At 39.6% G+C, this 13,487-nt stretch overlaps 1 protein-coding gene across 1 annotated transcript in view; it reads left to right on the plus strand.

Annotated features, from left to right (window-relative positions):
• Positions 1–13,487, plus strand: part of LOC146708792 (copine-9-like) — a 196,378-nt gene that overhangs the window by 136,072 nt on the left and 46,819 nt on the right. The window contains exons 12-16 of the mRNA XM_085455619.1: positions 102–177; positions 499–552; positions 732–793; positions 2,456–2,502; positions 4,696–4,877. Coding sequence (XP_085311745.1) covers positions 102–177; positions 499–552; positions 732–793; positions 2,456–2,502; positions 4,696–4,877 — 421 coding nt within the window. The remainder of the gene's footprint in view (positions 1–101; positions 178–498; positions 553–731; positions 794–2,455; positions 2,503–4,695; positions 4,878–13,487) is intronic.

Below are 13,487 nucleotides of genomic sequence, written 5' to 3' on the forward strand. Positions count from 1 at the left end.
GGACTATAATTTTTTGTCAAAAAGAATAGAAAGTCATATTACAGATACAACAATAACTGTTTTCTTTTTATTCGTTATCTTTATCTCATTCTCCCTTCCAGTCATGACTTTATTGGAGAATTCACCACAAGCTACAGAGAACTATCCCGAGGCCAAAGCCAGTTCAATGTCTATGAGGTAAAAAAAAATGAAAAGAAAAAAAAAGACAGAGTGCAACAAGAAGTACATTTCACTTTGGTCACAAAATGACAAAGATTTTCTCCAAAAACTATTTTTTGTTGATTGTGTCGATGGTATTAACAACACAGCTAGTTCCTTCAGTGTTATATATTATTCATGAAGTAATATTCCTTGTGTTATGAATTCCAGCCTTTATTTGAGGACAGTATTAAATCGCCACCTGTTCATATTAGCTTAGAAATATGAGGAAAGACTATATAATGTGTTCTGACTTGTTTGTTGAAAAGCTTGTTTCATGTTTCCTCTCTTATGGTCAAGGTGTTGAATCCTAAAAAGAAAGGCAAAAAGAAGAAATACATCAACTCAGGGACGGTAAGACTCGTCAGTGTGTCATGTCAACAGCTGTCACATGTTTCATGGGGATGACTCATAGCAGGAGTGATTTATCAGTCCAGTAAATGTATAATGTTTGCTGTTAGCCTGTCTGTAACCTCCCTTGGTTCTCTTGATATTTTTTCTCATTTCCCTTTCACTTTCTCCCAATCTTCAAGGTGACCCTGCTGTCTTTCAAAGTGGAGTCAGAGTATACATTTGTCGACTTCATCAGAGGAGGGTAAGAACTCAGTCAGTCATGTTTCATTAGGGTAGAGTCGAACATACACAAATGATATTACTGGAAGGTAGTACAAAGGGTGCAATGTGTTATAAACTTTGACTAAAATGTTTACACTTTTCTTACATTCTGGTTTTCCAGTGAAAAAAATCAGCCCTCATTTGATTCTTGAGTCACAGTTTAGTGACTCTTCACAGCTTCTGTCTTTTATCCCCACTGCTCTATTTGTCGAACCTGACATTTAGTTTGCCACTGCACACAATGTTGTTCAGATAAATGATAACCAAGATAGCAGATTTCACTAGGAAATGTCTGCTTCTGATTGATGAGAACTTGAGTTGTCACTGAAGATGGCCTTGACTGATGTTATACTTTTTACTTACATCAATTATTCTAAACAAAAAAGACACATTGAGTATCACGACAAGCTGGGCAGTCATGGCGTAATATGAACATTCGTCTTGTTCCAACATGACTGTATACAAAGCAAGATCCATAAAGACATGGATGAAGAACTGGGCCTGGAAGAACTCTGCGCCTTTGGGATGAATCAGAGCAAAGTGGATTCAGGCCGTCTTGTCTGACCTCACAAATATGCTTCTGGAGAAATGGCCAAAAATTCCCATAAACCTCATGGAAAGCCTTCCCAGGAGACTTTTACTCAAGTTATACTCATATGTGTGTGAAGCCAGATGAGTGAATACTTTCAGCAATGTAGTGTATTTCTCATACTTTTACTTTATAAAACTAGGGGTAGAAAATGTTTTGGAACAAAAGAACATCAGTAATAATGCTGTGGTTATAAAACCATAACATGTAAATAACTAACCCCCAACATGCCAGAAAAATCCAATATAACTCATTAAACTGAAATGGCAATAAAGCAGAGGGCATGACACAAGAAAGTCAGCTATGCTATGCTCTCAGCACAACTTAAACACAGCAGTCGTAACTAAATCTAAAGCAAAAGCTTAAGAAAATACACAGTAATTCAAAGAAAGTGCTTCACCCCTGTACTTCTAGTTGGTTTACTGACAACCACAGATTGCATCAGGCAGATCAGACAAGTGTAGCGGATGATGTCATATTGCATCAGCTCTAACTTTGACCAATATGAGCATGCTTTGAGTTGCATCAGCTGCATCAGGGTCACACTCTGAACGTTTGATTTGTTAACTACGTAACCTAATTAGCTGAAGTAACTAGCGTTTCACTCATAAATACTGTGTGATATTAATACAATAAATGTGTTACAGCAGTCAAGCAAATAGGCTGGAAGAAAAAACATTCCAAGGTAGTGCACTTTATTTGAACACTGATGTTTCTTAAACCATCAGTGAGGCATTTGCTGCTGCCTCACTGCTTTTGTTTTAGAGTTTTATATTGCTGAATTTGTTTTCTCATCATTCTGGACAGCTCATTTTTTTAAAATTGTTTTTGTTGTGAAATGTAAGCTACAGAAAGCTGAAGAATTCACTGGGCAAAAACAATACTACATACGTTAATAATTTGTAGATTTCAAATACTTTAGATGTCTTACAATTTCTAACCGGTGACCAGTACGTTTCTCGATCTGGCATGAAGAGCTGTAGATGTTCTTCCAATCTCAAAACGAAGTCCTGACCACTGTGACTGATATCAATGTGCTCAATCTCCCACCAGGACACAACTCAACTTCACTGTAGCCATAGACTTCACAGCATCCAATGGTAAGACAGTGTTTCATCTTAATGCATGCAGGAAATGTCCACACATCTGTTCAGTGAGATTTTTTTGCCCACAAAATAATTTGTTGGCGCTTTTTTACTTTAGTTAGACTCTTTTTGCCTTCTTTTGAAAAAATCAATTTCAGTGGCATTGACAAATAACTGCCACACAATTATTTGTCTGTCTTGGTGGTGGTCTATATGGAGACACTATTCGTGCTATTATGTTCCCAAAAGTCTATCATGCTATCATCAACCATCACACATATGCACAATATGTACTTCTGTGTAAAGTATGGAAACTGGAATATGTCCTAAAAATATCACAATGGACCAGCTGAAGAATATAGTGCACAAGCTGATTGTCCATTAAAAATGACCTTCACATTGAGAGTTGCTTTTTGATTAGCCACTTAAGAGCATTTTTAAAAAGCCTGAACACCAAGTCCCTGTTATTCTACAGAGGTGCCTGCAAAGAAACACAATGACAGTCACCTATCAGCCAGACAGGAAAAAACAAACTCCTAATTGCAAAGTCTTTAAGTTGAAAAATTCTCAAAGAAAGAAGCTCTGTTAACGAAATAATGAGAGATTAGCAATATTACACCTAATCTGGTTGTTCAAATACTTCATCAGTCCATCAGGCTAATGGGACTTACTAAACTGAGGCAGCCAGATTATTGTTGTATTGTAATTAGTGTTTACAAGACATGATTGATAGTGCTGATTGACAGCACAATTTGTCAGTTTTGGGCCAGGAGTTACCTCTGTGTTTGTAGGAATTTTATTTTTTTGCCCATGGCAGCGTGCTCGGTGCTCGCTCAGATTTCAAGTTTAATTTTCTGCTGTAGAAAGAAGTTTTCTTCCCACGCAGAGTGAACAGCAGACGCTGATGTTTTTGTCACTTATTACAGAATCAAACTCAAAGTAATGTCAGTATTTCCAAGCTTTAAACACTGCACGTTCGTACTCTCTCCCGCTCTCCATAACATCCATCGTTGATCTACACACGTCTGTTGCTGCCACGGACGTCGCACGCTCGTACGTCATTGTCATGAGACACTCTCACCAACAAAATCATGGTTTAGTAACGCAGTAAGGCAGCGTGCTTATGGGAAAGTAACAGTAATCTAATTACTTTTTTGCAATAGTAATACTTGTTCTCGTTACTTGTAATCAAGTAATCAGATTACAGTAACGCGTTAACACATTACTGCCTATCTCTGCTCAGCACATTGCAAAGCATGGAGTAAAGGATGCTGCCACAGCATATGTTTCCTGCAGTTACAGATCACTGGCAGTATCTGGCAGTCTGATGCACTTGGCTGGGTTTGACAGGTGCCTGGAGAACGATACTTGCTCTTGCTCTGCATTGTACCAAGTGTAATCAATAATTACATATTCCCCTTTACATAATTATATAATCACCCCACATAATTATGGTGTGGGGTTGTTTTTCAGGAATAGATCTCACAGGCTTAGACAGAAGCTTAATGCTTCAGGGGATGGCCCCTTCCTCTTCCAACGTGGCTGTGCATCAGTGCACAAAGCAAGGTCCATAAAGTCCTTAATGAGCAGGGTTGGTGCGGAAGAAAAACGTTGTTAACAAAAAGTTGTTATAGCTGCAAAAGGTGGGGTATTTTATAACGTTGTGACTACTGACAGGTAAGGTGAATAATACCGATTATCTTTTAGTCATGGCACCTGTTAGTGATTGGGATATATTAGGGAGCAAGTAAACATTTTGCTCTTAAATGTAGATGTGTTTATCAAAGAGGGTTTAGCGGCTAAAACAGGGCAACACTGCTTAAAACCTTTCATGCTAGGTTGTGAGCCCACAAATTGAAAAGACCGCATTCAGACTTAAAGAACTGACAACATGTCAGACAGCAAAGAAACTACACAGATACGAATAAGGATGCTCTTTGAAATGTATTTTCTTTCCACGGCTCCATAATATCAATTCTACAAAACCAAGTTTCTCAAAATTTAGTTGGTCTTTTTTTTGGAAAGCAAAAAACAAAAACAAAAACCAACTAATTCCAGTAGTTACACAACATAGTGGTTTCCTTCATCATGTCTGCATGTGTGTTTTTTGCAAGTCTAATAAATGTGTAATTGCTTTTCTTCATTCTCTGATAAGAACATTCTCACGCTAATTTTGCTGCATGCTGGTGGGGATTTCTCTCTTTCTAGGTAACCCGTCCCAGCCGACATCGTTGCACTATATGAGTCCATACCAAATGAATGCATATGCCATGGCCCTGAAGGCTGTGGGAGAAATTATCCAGGACTATGACAGTGACAAACTCTTCCCTGCGTATGGCTTTGGAGCTAAACTTCCCCCAGACGGCAAGATCTCCCACGCCTTTCCACTGGTGAGAGTCATGATTGAAACTGAGGGAGAGACTTTTTTAACTGTTCGTACTTGAAAATATTGACTTCATGGGCTATTTTTGTTAATGGTGGTGCAATTGTGAAAAGCGACCGCCTCTGTGCAGTAGTTAATCAATTTACTCTTGGTCAGTCAAATGAATGGTGTCATTAATGGTGAGCTGATGTAGCAGAAATCACAGTTAGGTCCATACATTTTTGGATTATTTGTACTTTTTTTTCTCAATTTTTTAACATTTCTTTTAGTCCTGCCACTGTACCCCACCACAGACAATGATAAAAATAAATCCAACAATCAAGATGTGATTGAAGTCCAAACTTTCAGATTAGGCATTCATTTAGGAATCACAGCTATTCCATCTGGTTCAGATTCACTGCCCATTTTCAAATACTCAAACATAACTGAGCAACTCATAAATAGCTTTAAAAAAGCCTGTTCTCTCTTTATTCCACAAAAAATTTAGTAGATAAAAGATCTGGTTCCAAGTGCTGGACTTGGATTTAGTAGCTTTTCAATCAACCTCTCAATATGAGGTCCAAAGTTTTCTATTAGTCAACAATCTGGTACATTCTTAAAAAGAAGGAATGGAGGAAGGGCGCACTAGTGACTGCAGTTTGAGTTACAAAGAAGACTATTACAGAAGAAGCATTTAGTTTCCCTCGAGGAAACCATGTATATAACAACATAATGCACGAGTACATCCTTGTGAATGTACAGGCATGCACTTTGTACATACACTTGCACATGTCTGTAAACCACCCAATCAAATTGACTGCTTGTAAATCTAAGGTGGATATATAAGTTTTAACTCGTCTTGTTCACTATAGTTACTGTGAAACTCCAGTGTATGGATGCGTATATACTCTAGCTTTGAAAAACAAATGGGCATCACTTGATTAATGAAAATGTTTTCACTCAGCATTCCTTAAATAAACACGATTAACGCTGACTTCTCTAGTCAAAGTGATGAGTGCTTTCATAATGTAATGGTTTATTCACTTGTCTCCCTGTGAAAGGACTCTAAAGCCAGGATGGTGCAGTCTGTGTTTTATCAAGATCGAAATGCATTGGAGCTATTTTTTATTGTCAACCTCGCAGGGATATTGTAATTAGACAAACAAGAAAATTCAAGTTACCAAAACGCTTGTCTAAATGAGTAAATCTGAGTAAAGCGAGTACCAACAGTTGAAAGCTGGGGAAAAACACAAATGTATCAAATCAAGTTCACTAAATGTTTTGTGTTTTCTGGGCATCTTCTTTTTTACATTGTGATGCACAAAAATGATAAAACAAACAACATGGACCATGCTCCAATAACCTGTGGAAATAATTGTACATTGCTGACTGGATGATGCAAATAACACAACTGTGAAACCTCTGAAAGCAGCAGGCTGACAGTGTTTATATAGCCACATTACTTATCTCAGATTTCAAACTTTGTTTACATCTTGATGGTCATATTTTACTACAAAATCATTTCATTAAAGAAGTGTGGGCACCTTAATGCATTTCATGAATGAAAAACAAAAGCCTGTTTTTCCTTCAAACATTCACATATCCTGTGGCACCAACAGACCTGCAGTGGAATGGTGAGACTTTAGTCAGTTTGTAATCTGATATTTCTAGTGATGTCAATGACAACAATATAATTTTTGGATCAGAAAATGGATATTTATTAACATATACTATATTTTACGCAGCTTATGAGTGGATCCAGAGGTTGCATGACATAAAGGAAAGGCTTTTTTTATACAGCAACTAAATAATAAATTAAGGTCTGTTGGCCTTTCTAACTTGGACACATGAAATATTGATATGTTATGTTAACCCATCTGCTGGTTAGACCACATAAACTCCAAGTATTTAGTTTGGTCTAAATGTTAAAACAGTTTACTCAGTCTGACACGTCTGTTCTCATTTTGCAGCGCTCTGCACTCTAAACTGTTGGAACACAAAGTAATCCCTTAGACTGCTTCACTACAGTTAGATGTCGACTTGCAATATTATGTGAATAGTTTTTTCTGTTTTCATGGAACAACAGAAACTTCAGTTAAACATCTGCTTTTTCCAAGTTCACCATATTCATAAAGCTTAAAAACAGGTGTGAAGTCAGATTAACTTTTTTATTTTTGGTTGACATGTGTCAGCTCTGACTCACACATTCAGCATTGTAGTCTTGCTTCCATTTCTACTTGTGCATTGCTGTACAGTAGAATCACTGTGGAGATTGCTTGGGATGATGTAAACTGGCTGTTTTGATGCATTAGAGTACCAGCTCTAGTCTGAGCCCTTCCCAAATGACTGAGTTACTCCTTCTATTACTAACTGTGAGCCCAGACCTTATGGTCACCCATTGTAGGAGAAATTAAGATACGCCAGTATGGGAGAAATCTGTTCTCTCTTTCTAGTCCCTGTCAGGACTCTTGCTGCAGCATTTTGGATTAACTGAAGGCTTTTCGGGGAGTTTTTAGGACATCCTGATAATAACAAATTACACTGGTCCAGCCTTGAAGTAATAAATGTATGAACTAGTTTTTCAGCATCACTCTGAGAAAGGATATTTCTCATTTTAGAGATATTGCGCAAATGTAAACAGAATTGGTCCTAGCACTGAACCCTGTGGAACTCCATAATTAACCTTAATGTGTGAAGAAGACTCTCCATTACATGAACAAATTGGAGTCTGTTAGACAGATAAGATACAAACCACTGCAGCGCAGTACCTGTAATACCTGCAGCATGTTCATCTAAAATTTCCTCAGAAGTCAGTGTGCCATATGATTGCATTAGCAATAAATTTAATAACGCTCTATATTAACAGTTACACACTATATAGAACAACTTTATAGAATTATATTTATTCCCAGATGTTGGCAGCTATCAGTGAATAGTTTTCAGCTATTTTGAAACAAAAAAAAAGACACTTTTTATCAATAACAGCAAATGAACTGTACAACAGAAAATACAAATGCCATTTATGGTCTCCTCACAACAATGATAAGAAAAATAAACTGGGCCAATATGGCATGTTTGTTAAAACAGAGATACACATGTTAATGTGATCTCTGGTCTCCCACTCAGAGACTCAGGTCTTCGAGTGTCCAGCATTCAGAGGCTACCTGAGGACTCATGTGAGAGAAAATCTGCTCACACAGATATTCGAGCCAAACACTGTCAATAAGGCCTCTGCAATGTTCTGAAGACAGTTAAACCTGTCAGGTAGTGACGTCCAGCAGGTGAACATGCAGCTCCATGAACACGCACAGCTGTGGATTCCAGCTGTGTTCGTAGTTCTGCAAACTTTGACCCCACAGAGTCGAGCTTTTCAGTTCAATCAGCTGCATGTCGATGTCCTCTGTGTCCAACCACTTAACAAATCCTGCTGCTCATTAAGGCTTTCTGGTTTGATCAGAAAATAAAACATTGGTCCAAACACCTGAAAGTCCTGAAAACACATTGTGAATTCTGTCTCGAGTCTACGGATGTATCCGTGTATTTCCACGGTGCTGATGCTGCGCTGAGCGGACAGCTCCTGAAGCTTTTGAAGTGTTGGAATGTGGAAATTTCAACATCGCTTGAAAAAACTGCCAGCTAGCAACGTCCCTCTCACCAGTAGGCAAAGTTATTTTTAGCCAATTACATGTTTAATCTGGTAGTTGGGGCTGTTAGCTAAGACACCGTCATTAAGAATTGGCACAACTATGCGAGCTGATTTGCGATGTGCACCGCTGGTGCGGCCATTTATTTTTTAACGCACCTCCTCAGATTAACTCACTGCGTGTCGTGCCCAGGGCTGGACTGGGACGAAAAAAATCGGCCCGGGCATTTTGACTAGAGACCGGCCCCCCAGGTATTAAAGCCATAAAGCCTTTGAATGAAAAGAAACGCTGTGGTGACAGTGATGTACAGTCTTGTTGGTATATATATGATTTCTATACATTTTACATCAGATAAAAAGTTGGTTGTAACCTTCAGATAATTATTTAATAACAGCCAGACATTTTAAATGAGAATAAGAAAGTATTTCTTTGTGCCCCCCTTTCCCTGTTAATGCTCTACCTGGCCCCCCTGGCAAAACTTTGCTAGACCCGCCCCTGCACAGTTACCAGCTGTCAGCTACGTAAAAAAGGATCCTGGTGTTATTTGTCTCTCAGAAACAGTTCATAACTTCCCTTCAACTCATTCATGTCACCTAAAAGGTAAACCTGTTTCTCCATCACCTGTTCAGCTCTGATGATTCAGTAAGGACATCTCCTGGTTTCATCTTCATGTTTCCCTCTCACCAGATAACCAAACGATATCATGACCAGCAGCTTTTATGGCTGTGGCTCCAGCAAACATCAGCTGATACTAGAAATTAATATTAAATAAATTCTAACAACAGCTGATCAAGCTTAAACTGCTGTTGTTTTTTAGCGCGACATCCGCTGGTTTCCTCTTTCTGGTGCAAAGTGAGCGATAAACAAACAAGAGAGAAAAGCCGATCAGCTGATCACTGATCAGTTTCATGATTGAAGTAGCAACAGGAGAGGCAGGGGGAGAGAATGAAAGAAGAGGCAGCTGTGCAGCAAAGACAGAATAACTCCAGCTTTGTGTCTTTTTTTCCATTCTAGCTGCGTTCCTTTTCAGCTCAATACGAAACACGTAATATTTTCTCTGAATACGAGACAATTCGTTTTTTTACGGGACGGTTCGCAACTCTACTAACTAACTCTTATAAATAAAGTTCACTATCAGTAACATCATAGCTGTAGAGAAACTCTGTCATGCTAGCTAGCACGCAGGACGAGTTACTGTAACTGACGGTAAAAAGTCAGCACAACGAAAATAAACTCCACCTAAACTTGGTTTATATCTGACCCAGATAGACTGCAGGTCATAACTTCTTACCTGAAGTTCAGTTCACCTGACACTCAGACCGGCGGCTGCCTCGGGTCTCTCCTCTCCTGCCTCCCCTTTCCCTCATCCACCTGCTGGCCAGCAGCTAAACATCGGCCAGCATCTGGCCAATCCACCACCTTTCATTGTTTATACTGTCACAAGAGAAAAACAAAAGTAAAAAAACAAACACCATCGGCCCATACCCGGTATGTCCGATGGCCAGTCCCGCTATGGTCGTGCATCAGTTAACCCTTTGCGTGCCAGCTGTGGCACATGTGCCCAGGGTCGCTGACCCCTGTTCTAATCGCTCTAATAGGATATTATGGTCGAAAGTATCGAACGCAGCACTGAGGTCTAGCAGGACAAGCACAGAGATGAGTCCACTGTCAGAGGCCATAAGAAGATCATTTGTAACCTTCACTAAAGCTGTTTCTGTGATGAGCTCTGAAACCTGACTGAAACTCTTCAAATAAGCCATTCCTCTGCAGATGATCTGTTAGCTGTTTGACAACTACTCTTTCAAGGATGTTTGATATAAAGGAAGGTTGGAGATTGGCCTATAATTAGCTAAGACTGCTGGGTCTAGAGATGCTTTTTGAGTAAAGGTTTAACTACAGCCAGCTTGAAGGCCTGTGGTACATAGGCAATTGTCTGTGAAGGTTCTCGATCATACAGGCCATCTTCACCCAAAACCTTGGCTGATTGTAACCTACAGCCGTTTTCACACCTTGGCTCGTGTGATTAGGTAGAGGATCAATATGGGGTCCATGTCCCTCTTGGGGGACACTCCCATAGGGCTTAAATCTGGGACTCTCCAGCATTTGACATTAGAACTGAAGAAGTTTCTCGGATGAGACGTGAAATGTCTTCAAGCTGCTTAAAGAAGTCCAGACGCTTTTCTTTCTGAGCTCCTTAGACTATATAGCCGATTATTAGAGAAAGGTTGATCATATTTGATATTGAAGCATTAATTAATGGCAGGACTTCTTTGAGCAGTTTTAGATAATATTACATCTGCGAGATAATTATGATAAATTTTTTCTCTAATGGTTGAAATTTTATTGGTGAAGAAGTCCATGAAGTCATTACTAGTTAACGTTAAAGGGATGGTTGGCTCAACAGAGCTCTGACTGTTTGTCAGCCTGGCTACAGAGCTGAAGAGAAACCTGGGGTTGTTCTTATTTTCTTCAATCAGTGATGAATAGTAAGATGTTCTGGCTTTGCGGAGGGCTTTCTTATAAAGCAGCAAACTATTTCTCCAGGCTAAATGATGATCCTCTAAATTTGTGACACGCCATTTCCTCTCCAGCTTACGAGTCATCTGCTTTAGGCTACGTGTTTGAGAATTATACCACGGAGTCAGGTACTTCTGATTAGAGACCTTAGTTTTCACAGGAGCTACAGTATCCAGAGTCGTACGGATTATATTCTTAAACTTAGTTACAGCGCTTTCAGAAAGACATCTACTGTGATAAAGTCTACTCTCCACCGCTGTGTAATCAATTATTGTAAATGTAAATGTTATCAGGAAATGATCAGACAGGAGAGGGTTTTCAGGAAACACTGTTAAATGTTCAGGTTCGATGCCATATGTTAAAACAAGATCTAGAGTGTGATTAAAGTGGTGGGTGGGTTCTTTTACATTTTGAGAGAAGCCAATTGAGTCTAATAACAGATTAAATGCCATGTTGAGGCTGTCATTTTTAGCATCTACATGGATGTTAAAATCACCCACAATAATTATTTTATCTGAGCTCAGAACTAAATTAGATAAAAAGTCTGAGAAATCAGACAGAAACTCTGTGTAAGGCCCAGGTGGACGATAGATGATAACAAGTAAGACTGGTTTCTGAGTTTTACAGCTGGGGTGGACGAGGCTAAGCATCAGGCTTTCAAATGAATTAAAAGTCTGTCTTGGTCTTTCATTAATTAATAGGCTGGTGTGAAAAATTGCTGCCACACCGCCCCCTCAGCCTGTGCTTCAAGATTTCTGGTAGTTAGAATGACTCGGGGGTAGGGATGGGTACCGGTGTCCGGTGCCATGTTCTGACATAAACGGTAGTAACCAGACCGAAAAGCAGCGCACATTTCGGTGCTTTATTTCGGTGCTTTTTTTTCCTGAGCTGTGATACACTTCTAGCCAATCATTTTACGTTTCTGAGGATAGTAGGCGGGGCCAGGTACGTACGTTCAGTTAGAGCAGAGCTACAGATTAAAAATGCCCAAGGCAAAGCGGTCAAAGTCTGGCTGTACTTCACAGCAAAAGATGCAAACTCAGCAGCAACAAGTGCTTTAAGCTGATACTGTGATACTGTCAAAGGAGGTAACACCTCAAATCCGATGAAACACCTGGCGACGCATAGCGTTTTTTTTAAAAGCCGAGAAATGCGCCGTATTTGATAGCTTGCTGCGAGACCTCACACCGAGCACATCTACTGCGGGTGTGGTGCCTGTTATCTGACCCGGAGTTAGCAACATCCCCCAAAAACCCGAAGAGGAGAGTCCTGGCCCCTAGCCCTGCCAGTGTAGCAGAAATGATGACGGATGATGATGCAGCAGCAGCCGCTCTTTTCTGCGTGAGTAGCTTCATGTTGTTCGTGTGTAATTTACGTTGAGTAGGCTAACCACGTTATTACATTAATGCATGTAAGGTGAACTAGCAAACATCATCATGGCTACATGCGGCTGTCCTCTTGTTTGATGGCAGATACTCCCTTCACCCTGGCCAAAAAGGCTAAAATGACCAAAGAAAAAGTGGAAAACAGTTAAACATGAGAGGTTTTTGGACAAAGTTTGTGTTTTTTCCATTGTTTAAGCACTGCTTCCAGCCAAGAGTGATGCCATATATGCCCCATAGCTGCAGAAAAGGCTAACATTGTTATCTTTTTACAAAAAAACAGCTGAACATGAGAGGTTTTTGGACCAATTTTGTGTTCTCCATTCTTTAAGCACCGGCAGCGTTTCAAAAGTACCGGTTTGGCACCAGTATCGGACAAAACCTAAACGATACCCATCCCTACTCGGGGGTGTTGATTCATTTAAACTAAGATAATCTTCCTGCTGCAACCAGGTTTCTGTAAGGCAGAGTAAATTGATTTGTTGATCAATTATTAAGTCATGTACTAACAGAGACTTGGAGGAGAGAGACCTAATGTTTAATAATCCACATTTCACTGTTTTATTCTGCGGTGCAGATGTGGATACTGTATTGTTCTGTCTTTGGGATTTTTTTATGTTTAAATCATTGTGGAGTAGTCTTGTGAAGCTGATGACTGAAGCAGAGAGAAGGAACAAAAGGTAGGAGGGTAAAAAACACAGTGAATCACGCTGAGAGAAAAGTTCATGTGTTTGATGGTTTGGGACTGATGGAAAAATAATAGCGTAAACAGACAGGCAGCTACAGTGAATGACATTTTACAGAAGGACAGCTTAGCTCAGCATTGTCCACCAACAGGATGGCAATGCTAACAGTGTGAAAGCAGAGAAAGGAAAAAACAATCACGTGTGCTGTGATTCCAGAAAGTGGTCTCCTAGTTTAGAAGAAATTCAGAGCAAAGTGGGTAGGAAGTAAACACGGAAAAGGAGTCTTTTTGTTGTTCTAAGGCTGCAGGCAAAGATTAGTAGGAGGGTTTAAGAAAACCGTATTATTACCAGATCTTTTTATATGGGAGTAAACATCCCAATGACATGCCTCAGGTCTTTCATTAGTGCA

The sequence above is a fragment of the Copadichromis virginalis genome, linkage group LG5 (assembly GCF_057382275.1).
Source record: "Copadichromis virginalis isolate Kocher_CV1m ecotype Utaka linkage group LG5, C_Virginalis_male_GT1.1, whole genome shotgun sequence".
In the NCBI taxonomy this organism is placed as follows: domain Eukaryota; kingdom Metazoa; phylum Chordata; class Actinopteri; order Cichliformes; family Cichlidae; genus Copadichromis; species Copadichromis virginalis.